The following is a 10,022-nucleotide window of genomic DNA, read 5'->3' as shown; positions in this document are numbered from 1 at the left end:
AACCATCTTTTTGAGTTTCACTGGTGGTAGCCATTGTTTTTCACACCGGCCCGGATCACTGAACACTTTTAGGTGTGGTAATCAGAAGTTGCGCTCTGATACCAATTGAAGGTATGAAAAACGGTAGAAAGGGGGGGGTTTGAATAACGTTTTCAAGATAAAACTTCCACCTTGAAGATTTTAACAAATCTTTCGAGAACTAAGTGCTTAAGATAAGAGATAGAAAAGCACACAAGGATTTTTATCCTGGTTCACTTGATAAATCCCTCAAGCTAATCCAGTCCACCCGTTAAGGTGATTTCTTCCTTCTTAGAATGAAGGCAATCCACTAATCAGGTAAATGTTACAACTGCACTTAAAACCTACAAGTGACTAACAATTACACTGACTTAGCTCACACTAAGATTCACTCTCTTAGTTTTCTCTAGGATCCGATCAACCTTGATCTCCTAAAGGTAACTAAACAAACTGTTTAAGAAAGAATGTTTACAAAGGATTTGCTTCGGAAAAGCTAATAGTAAACACAATGAATTCAGATGAAAGAATACTTAGAAGGTTTTTGAATATAGCTTGCGCGTGTATAATTCTTCCAGCCGCATCTTTCAATCTTCAGCCTCTATTTATACTCCAAGGATTAGGGTTTGAACGCTGCATGGAAATGCTACCGTTGGAGGGCAGTTCTGGAAATTCCAGCTTCTGCTGTGGCTGAGAATGTTAGGTAGGTCGTCAGGATAGTACATTCGCTTTTGTACTTGGATAGTGACTTGACCTTTAAACCTAGGAGACTTCTGATCAGGGGAATGCTTCATGTTGGAACTTGTGAAGCCGGTTGATCAGAGTCAGAGGGAAAGCACAGATCCTCTGACCGTTGTATCTTCTGATTCTGAACTCAGAGGGAAGTACATGGTCTTCAGAGTCATCTTGCTTCTGGACATCAGAGTTTCCACTTTTCAGCTTCTGGATCTTCAGAGTCTTCTACACCATCAGAACATTTGAACCTTCAGAGTTTCTTGGTTGTCAGAACTTCTGGATCTTTAGAACTTCAAGTGACTGAGTCCATATCAGAGCTTGTATACTTCAGATCTTCTGAAGCGTTTCTACTGTTCAGAGTGAACATAGATGTTGCGAAAGCGGTTCTCGGGTCACTCTTTATGCACAGTGCTTCTGATTTGTGTGAGATTGAATTGAGGTCAGAGCCTGTAAATAGCACACTCAGAAAAACACGTTAGAGTACCATAATTGTTCATACTAAAATGTTAACTTGTAATCCTCAAAACATAGAGTTGTACTACACGATCAAAACTTGATCTTACAGCGGTGGCGATTGTCATGATGGAGGTGGTGGTTGCTAATAAGTGCCAAATTTACCTGATTTCCTATATTAATTTGGGTACTTATCTGTTCGAAATGTGTAAGTTATCTTTCAAATTATCTCTCAAATAGGTTAATTTATTAAGTAGATAGTTTTTATATAGATATTATGTAAGATATGTTAGTTTTATCATTTAGACTCTTTGGTTTTTATTGTAGGAGAAAAGTCAAGAAGATCCAACCATTTGAATATCAAAAGGGCTAAAAATATTGAAGTTCGCTTAAGCCAAAAGTTGGCTCGCTTAAGCCAAACTACATGGCAGTAGCAGTGGCAGATATATTGAACTTCACTTAACCAAATGTTGTCTCGCTTAAGCCAAATTACATGGCGGTAGCAGTGGTTCTGGAAGACAATTCGGCTTAAGCGAGAAATGGTCTCGCTTAAGCCAAAGACCTTACCTGAACGTGAAGAAACCTGCTCGCTTAAGCGACACCTTTATCAGCTTAAGCGAGATTGCTGTCCTATTTTATAAAAAGCTCGACCAAATCAGAATTGAATCATCTTTTAACATATTTTGGACCTCTTTGAGAGAAAATTGCAGAGAGAAGGAAGAGAGAAACTTTGGGAGCTTTGATCCACCATCCATCGTGCTGGAGACACATCGAGGACGGCACAGGTCGCCGCTTTCATCTTAGTTTCCTCTTGTAAGCTTTGTAAGCAATCCATGGATATGGGTTGCTAAGTTTCTTTGTTGGATTTGGATGTAGCATTTAACTATGATTTGTTCTTCTTGATTTCTATATGAAAATATCGTTTCTATTACATGATTCAATGGTTTTCTCTTGTTCTTAATGCTATGTTTTAGTTTGCGCACCTAGAACATATCGATTGATTCGGCGTAAGAGCGGAAGCTACGACGTCTAGAGTCCGACCTAGAGTTAGTCATCTAATAAATCTAATTGCTAGGAATAGAGTTAGGTTTGTTAGTCCCTTAAACATCTGAGCTTAAAGATAACTTAGCTTTTCTATGCATGTGAGGAATCAATGTTTAGGAAAGTAAGTTATAGATATCCACTCATGTGAATGAAGTAGGGTAGAAATGGTGTAGATGAATTATGGATATGAATGAATTTGCATATAGAATCATAGGACACTAGTAGTTAAACGGTGAACTCCAAGTCCGACAGTTTTCTCATCTTGATATCCTATCGTTTTTATCTCGCTTTGTTTAATTTGCATGTGTTTTGGTCACCGAAACAATTATCAACCTTTCGGAAATCTATTGCTTGAGTAATTTTACTAGAGAACGACATTTGAGTTACCAATTCCCTGTGGATACGACAAAACCCTATGCTATACAACAATTGAATATTGAGGATTTTAAAAGTAGTATTGGTGTAGAAAAATCTCTCAACAGTTGCAGTAGAGTCAACGGTGGTGTTTGTCGTGAATGTGGTGGTGTCAGTGGCAACTGTGGCGCCGATGGTGGTGGCGCATGTGACTATGGTGAAGGGTGGTGGAGGCATAGGTGGTAGTGTGGGAGGGTGGTAGTGGCAGTGGAGGGTGGTGGTGGCGGCGACACTGGTGGAGGATGCAAGTGGAGGTGGTGGCGACGATGGTGATGGCGGTGAAGGTGGTTGTGGTGGCGGTGGAAGGTGTTGTGGCGACGATGGTTGTTGTGGCGACGATGGTTGTTGTGGTGACAATAATCACACAACCATATTTTGTGATTTTAGAAATAGACTAAAACGGTTTTGAAATTCAGTAAAAACTCATTTCATCTTATTTTTTGCCAAACATGTTTTGTTTTCATATTTGCATTTGGAAACCAAACACTAAAAACTGAGCAACCACTCGGAACGAGCCCTAAGTCTTTAAAGCATTGTCATTAGGTTTTAAAATTATTTATTTGAACCCCTTTCTATAGACAAAAAATAAAACCTCATTTCTAAGATTTTAGGGGAATGTTTTTCGCATTATTATTATTATTATTATTATTATTATTATTATTATTATTATTATTATTATTATTATTATTATTATTTCACACACAATTCTATTTGAAATTAATAAATGAAAGCATGATATTTGGGTGTGTAAATAGTAAAAGCTGGGTGTGTAAATATAATTTCCAAAATTTTTAGGTCATTTAGTTTTGGTAGAGACATAATGTTCGTTTGTGCAAACAACTTAATTAAGCGTCTAAAATAATAAACGCTTATTTATAAGCTAATTAGAAAAACTTATTGAAATAAACTAAAAATAGGTTGTGGATACGCATAAGCTCTTATTCATAAGCTAATATGAACAACCTTTTTAAATAAACTCAAAACAACTTATAGTAAAGTAGGGCATAAGCAATTTATATAAGCTTTCACAAATGCTTGCATAAGAGCTTATGATATAAAATAAGCTCTACAAAACAATACTTTAGTACATTTAGACTTTAAGATTTCTAAAGGGATAATCAGTTTTGAACTTTCAATTTTTTTCTAGGTCCACTTTGACTTTCATTTTGTCATTCATTTCAGAAAAATGTTTGGGGCATTCTCTTCAACAATCTATTGATTAAAATTCAAGTGAGTTTCACTAAAAACTAGGTATTATACCCGTGCGTTGCACGGTTTTTTTTTAACATTTTTTAACATTATATTATAATGATTATAGTTTAAATTATTACATAAATATTAAAATAGTTATTATTTTAAAATAAAAATAATAATTGTGTTCAACATTTCAATAATTCAAAAAAATACTTTTCAATTGTGTTGGAGTTCTCTTTGTAAATAATTAATATTACTTAAATTTAATTACTAATATTTAATAATCAGCATTAGATCATTTTATAAAATTAATTATTTATTTATTTAATAATGTGAAACATAATACAATCCATTTGAAAACAAATTAAGCAATAAGTTTTTAATACCATCAAAAAAGTTGTTTTACCATTTTTTATACTTTTTACTGAAAAAGTCATTTTTTGGGAAGGGCAATCACAATTTCCCATACAGGTTTACACATGTTAAAATCGAGAAAAATAAAGTAATTTCATTTGTTCAACTATAATAAGATGTAAATTAAATAGATTAAGTATTATGTAATAAATTTATATTTATTCAACTTTGGTCATAACTTTTTTCTACTAAGCTTGCTCAAAATCGTTTTTACTAATATATAATAAGATCATAAAATTATATTGAGATTGTTTCTTCAAATAAAACATACATACGTTATAGTTCATGGTAAATACCTTATAGCGTTATTTTTAAATTTAAACTATTTTATCTAAATTATTTATTGATAACATTATTTTGTCATTAACCAAGTTTAATTTTTGTTATTTTTCCCTTATGCAAAATTCAAGCCAATTTTTATGTTTACAGTTGCTTGAAGGAGATTCTCTTTACTCCTATCTCACGATTTTCTCTCCGTGCTCTCCCTTGCTGAGTTCTCTTGGCTTGTGCACCTTGTCCTTGGTGGCTTTTTTATGTTCTTTTCAAGCTACTTTTGTTTCCTGCTTTCCTGGTGTAGGTTTCGTATGTTTTGTAGCTTCTAGGCAGCTTGCTTTCTTATGTTTTTTAGACTGCTCTGTTTCTTTTCATTTCAATTTCTTTGTTATGTTCATTTCCGTTTCTATTTACCTCACTTGAGAGAGGGTGTTCTCAAGATATCTTTTCATCTAATATATTTCCATTTTCTAAAAGAATGAATATTATTATTCAATTTAGGTAGTTGAATTACTTTCGAAAATATTTAATTTTATTATTAATATATTAACTACAGAGAAATTTGTTATTGCTTCATTTATATTAATACAAACGTAGGTAAATTTTACTGCGTAGGAAAATTTTACTGCTTAATTATTTAATTAAATTTTTTATGATAATTAAATGAAAAAATAAATGATTGTGACTAATATATTTTTTTTGAAATATTTTGTATCTAATTAAATATTTTATTAAATTATTATATTTACTCGTATCAACTTTCCTACCTCTCAAATAAAAGTGTAGTTTTTGTTTATTTGAGTGTCTAGGTTCGTTTATTTTTTCACCATTTTTTAGAGAACTAAAGTGTTATGTTTCATGAGTCATTTGTCATGTTCTATTCTTCCTTATACAACAAACACGAAAATTAGTTGGTAGTTGAACAACTAATTGATTTGAAAATTTTATTGATAAGTTTTTAGTTTAGTTTAATGTATATAATACAAAGGTTTTTTTTTTGTGTATTTATACCAAAATTTCAATTGAGTTGTACATTTTAGTAGGTAGTTGGATAGCTAATGACTTAGGCAATTTTTTTCATTTTTTATGTTTTAATTTAATTTATTTAATACAAAGGAAAATTTTAATTCAAAGGTTCAAAGTAACTTTTACATTTTAGTAGTTAGTGTAAAAAATAGTAATAAGTTTTATTTATTATTTTTTAAAAAATCCTCAACTTATGATGAATAATTATTATTAAATTAATTTTAATTTTAATTTTAATATATAAAAAATTAGAAAGCTTTACAATTAGAAAGAAGTATAAAAGATTAATATTAACTATCTAATATTGTTATTAATGAAAAGTTAGTCAATTTCAATTATTATTATTACTTTAAAATTTCCCTCATTTGTAATGAATAATTAAAATTTAAATAATATTAATATTTAATTTAAAATATGAGAAATTGAAAAGTTTAACCATTACTAATTCATAGTTGATAATAAGTGGATATATATTGAAAGTTAAATATAAAATTGTTTTAACTTCATTGTTTAATCATTAATGTATTTAATACTTATAGCTTAAGTGAACTTTATATATATATATATATATATATATATATGAGACCCACATAATTTTTAACTTATTAATGAAATAGTGTTAAAGACAGTGTTGAAAATAGAGTGTTGCTATAGCACTCATGTTCAACAATGATACATTGGGGTTTAAAAAAAATCAATGCTACATTGGGCCTGAAGACCCCTTAATGGGCCAAACCCCTTAAGTTTACTTCCTTTCATCAATGCAATGTTACATGAGAAAAGGTCCCTTGCGTTTTCCTAACGAATGCTAGCAAAGAAGCTAACCATGAATGCTAGATTTTGTTTGGTTCATGAAACATCGGTACTTTGACATATTATGATTCAAAGAAGGATTAACATTAGGAAACTAAGGGGTTGATCAGAAAAGGTAAAGGAGTCCTACATAAATGAGAATGTTAAGATGATGAGTGACCACACTAGAAATCATAGGATATACAATGGTTGTATAAGAGGATGTTAGAAGTCCCACATTGGCTAGAGATAGAGCCAAGATAAACTTTATAAGGATAGTGCAAACCTTAACTCTTGAGCTAGCTTTTGTGGTTGAGTATAGGTCTCCCAATTTCTAATAGAGGAGATATTGGAGTAATCTCTATCAAGGAGTAACAAATGAAAAACCGGTTACAGTGGTAGTGGTACAGACACGCACAAAGAAGGCTTTTGAAGACACCTGCGAGAAGGGCTGATAACTTTATCTCTAATCCATCGAAGAAGGGGAAGAGTGAGACAAAATAAACCGGAAGATATTATTAAAAGCGTCTTCATTGTCAATAATATCGCACAAAATTTGGTTTTTATTTGAGTAAAATTACATCGCGCGACCCATATAGCCGATGTCGTTTATTGAGATCAGAGTTTTGTTGCATGCAACCAATAAGATTCACTTGTCCTTCTTTTGAAGTCAATTACAAGCATCGTGAAAACCGGTTACAGTGGTAGTGGTACAGACACGCACAAAGAAGGCTTTTGAAGACACCTGCGAGAAGGGCTGATAACTTTATCTCTAATCCATCGAAGAAGGGGAAGAGTCAGACAAAATAAACCGGAATATATTATTAAAAGCGTCTTCATTGTCAATAATATCGCACAAAATTTGGTTTTTATTTGAGTAAAATTACATCGCGCGACCCATATAGCCGATGTCGTTTATTGAGATCAGAGTTTTGTTGCATGCAACCAATAAGATTCACTTGTCCTTCTTTTGAAGTCAATTACAAGCATCGTGACTTGTATGGCCTTTTCATTGGTTTTTTCTTTGGTGAATCTTTTCATTTCTTTGGCCATGCTATATCTCACGCTTCAAAATATAAATTGAAAATAATTTGAGAATGTAAAACACGGAAAAATAAAGGAACAAGAATATGGAAAAAAATGTGAATTGATAATATCATTCTGAATCATGCGGATGCTCTCTTTCAAACAAGTAATGATTTGAGGAGAGCAAATCCTTTAATATGCGGACTACACATGATCACTCTCAATCTCTCATAAGCATGTACAAGGGTTTGGCTTTCACTCATATTTTTTGTGCTATTGAGCAAGCATATTAAGAAATGACACTCTATTTTGAACTAAACGTCTGAAAATGCAATCTAATCCACCCTCGAGACCATCAATGCTAACATTCAATGTCTCCAATACTCTTAATGCACCTTGAACTTCAGCAATAGCATCACCTTGTTTTCGTCTTGCAAGAAGAGAGCACAAAGCATTGAGTTCCACAACATTAGTGTTCTTTTGTTGGCTCTCTGAAGAAAACAATTTCAATGGCTTTAGCTTTGAGATCAAGGAGGATCCTTTTGTTCTGAGCCCTGGCATGGACAGGAATAGCAAAAGAGAACGAAAAATTGATATGGTGATGGTGCTTGCTTCTCTTAGAACTCTGGCTAAGAATGTTATGTTCTGTTCTTGACCCGTTAGAGAAAAATAACTAACTTTGTTCTCCATTCTCTTCATTGCTCCAAGGTTCTTTGCAATTTCTTTCTTGGCCTTTCTTCTGAAGCTGTCATATTGAGAAATGCTGCTTTCAATGCTTGAATACCCTCTTCTACGTATTGCTGATTGAAGAGTTTGCACATGTTCCTTGAGAGCTAAAGATATATCCCTTGCTGCACTACATGCATCTAGGAGTGTGACAGAACCACTTAATGCCTCTTCCACTAGTTTCCCATTTTGGTAGTGCAATAGAGCTTGTTGAGTCTGTGGAGATTGGAAGAGTTCCTCCATGCAGTTGTATAGCTCTGCAAGCACAACCAAATCACTTTGAATTGTGTCTGCTTCCAAGCAAATGGTGCTTGAAACAGGCTTGGAATGATGAGTTTTAAGATGGTTCAAGAGTGCTTCAACTCTTTGAGAAGAAGGGTGCACTCTAGTGGGCAAGCTAATTGACCTTACAGGTTGAGGAGTACATGGCAATGTAGAAGTAGTTTCCATTTTTGTTTCTTTGTTGAAAAGTGCACTGAACACAAGAATAATTGATTGACAATTAGTGTTCCATCTATCTATTTATAGGAACATGATAAAGGAGAACCTAATCTTGGAACTCTGTGTGCAAGGCAACTATTTAGTTTTGGGAATTTTTGGAAAATGATTTGTAGACACCGGCATAGTGTAAACACCGAATAGACAATCAATGTGAAAAAGGAAAAGAAAAGAAATCAATAACGAATGTGATATATGATGGATGTCATCAGAAGAGAGAAATAAAGAGAAAAATTAGGTTTCTTGCACAGTTTGTCTGTACAAGTATTGTTCTTGGGAATTTTATGTGCATGTGATGTCAATGTGGGTCTCCCTATCCTTCCGATTGTAATGCAATATTTTAGGACAACAATTTTGTAACAATGGTGATTTAGACCATTTAATTAATCCTATGGCGGTAAGATGGGCTACGTTGATGTTTGAGAAATTCATGGGAGTACAAAACAATGGACACAGAACATTGCTGGTATATGCTCCCCTGTTTCCCTTGATGATGAATGAAAAATCCCATCTACTCAACCATAATTCAATAGTATAACATATAATTAAAAGATCATGTGCATAATTGAAATTTTTTCCTATTTGAATAAAGTTTGCATTTTATGTCTTTCTTCAAAGTATATATGAGGGGTGGATTTAAATAATCAAGGTTGGATCATACAATGTTGTGAGTTGTGGCCTAAAGTTTGCTTCATAGGCCTGGAATCTAGGCTACGTAGCATTAAGATTAATTGAGGGGACATATGAGCGATGTTTGTTCAAGTTGCTATAGTTTATCATTTAAGAATTAAGATGCTGAATAATGGGAACCATGAGGAGTTGTGGTGGCAGTGAATTTGGTGATATTAGGAGACAAGGGGGCAATGAACAGAGACGTTTCTTCTACTTTGGGAATTGCATATGGTAGCATAATAAAAACATTACAGCATATAAGTTCTGGTGCTTCTGTTGGGTGGGTGACTTGTGTTAGGAGTAGAGGAATTAAAGGAAGGGGATTTAGGGGTGATTTAAGAGGAAGGGGATAAGTATAGGAATCACATGTTAGTTGTATACTTGAGGAGGTGATTCTTTTTGTCTGCTATGTTTTTCTGCACTATAATCAACATTACGTTTCAAGAGCAATGTACCTAACTAAGAATAATATTTTCTGTTAGACAGCAGCTTAGGAGTAAGGAACTTTTGATTGTTGAACTTAGGCATGTTTCCCTCAAAATGTTTAAATTAAATAGTTGCTTATATGAAACCCAACGCATGACCTGCACTAATAGGTTAAGAAAAAAGACCACAATGAAAATCAAAAAGCACATCCTTTACTTCAGCTTCAATGGTAAATCGTGGCACAGTATTGACTATGTTTAGACATCCATTTTTATGGCCGTTTTTTACCACAAGAAAGTGTAAAGTAGGAAAAA

At 33.2% G+C, this 10,022-nt stretch overlaps 1 protein-coding gene across 1 annotated transcript; it reads right to left on the bottom strand.

The window, feature by feature from the left end:
• Positions 1-7,495: 7,495 nt before the first annotated feature.
• LOC130714215 (uncharacterized) lies at positions 7,496-8,768 on the bottom strand. Its single transcript, XM_057564107.1, has one exon. The coding sequence runs from the start codon at positions 8,560-8,562 to the stop codon at positions 7,660-7,662; it is 903 nt and encodes a 300-aa protein (XP_057420090.1). The 5' UTR covers positions 8,563-8,768; the 3' UTR covers positions 7,496-7,659.
• Between the last annotated feature and the right edge of the window lie 1,254 nt (positions 8,769-10,022).

The sequence above is a fragment of the Lotus japonicus genome, chromosome 4 (assembly GCF_012489685.1).
Source record: "Lotus japonicus ecotype B-129 chromosome 4, LjGifu_v1.2".
NCBI lineage: Eukaryota > Viridiplantae > Streptophyta > Magnoliopsida > Fabales > Fabaceae > Lotus > Lotus japonicus.
This window is presented reverse-complemented; position numbering and strand designations above follow the sequence as displayed.

Coding starts and splice junctions, on each gene's coding strand:
- LOC130714215 (XM_057564107.1), bottom strand. CDS start 8,562: ATGGAAACTACTTCTACATTGCCATGTACTCCTCAACCTGTAAGGTCA.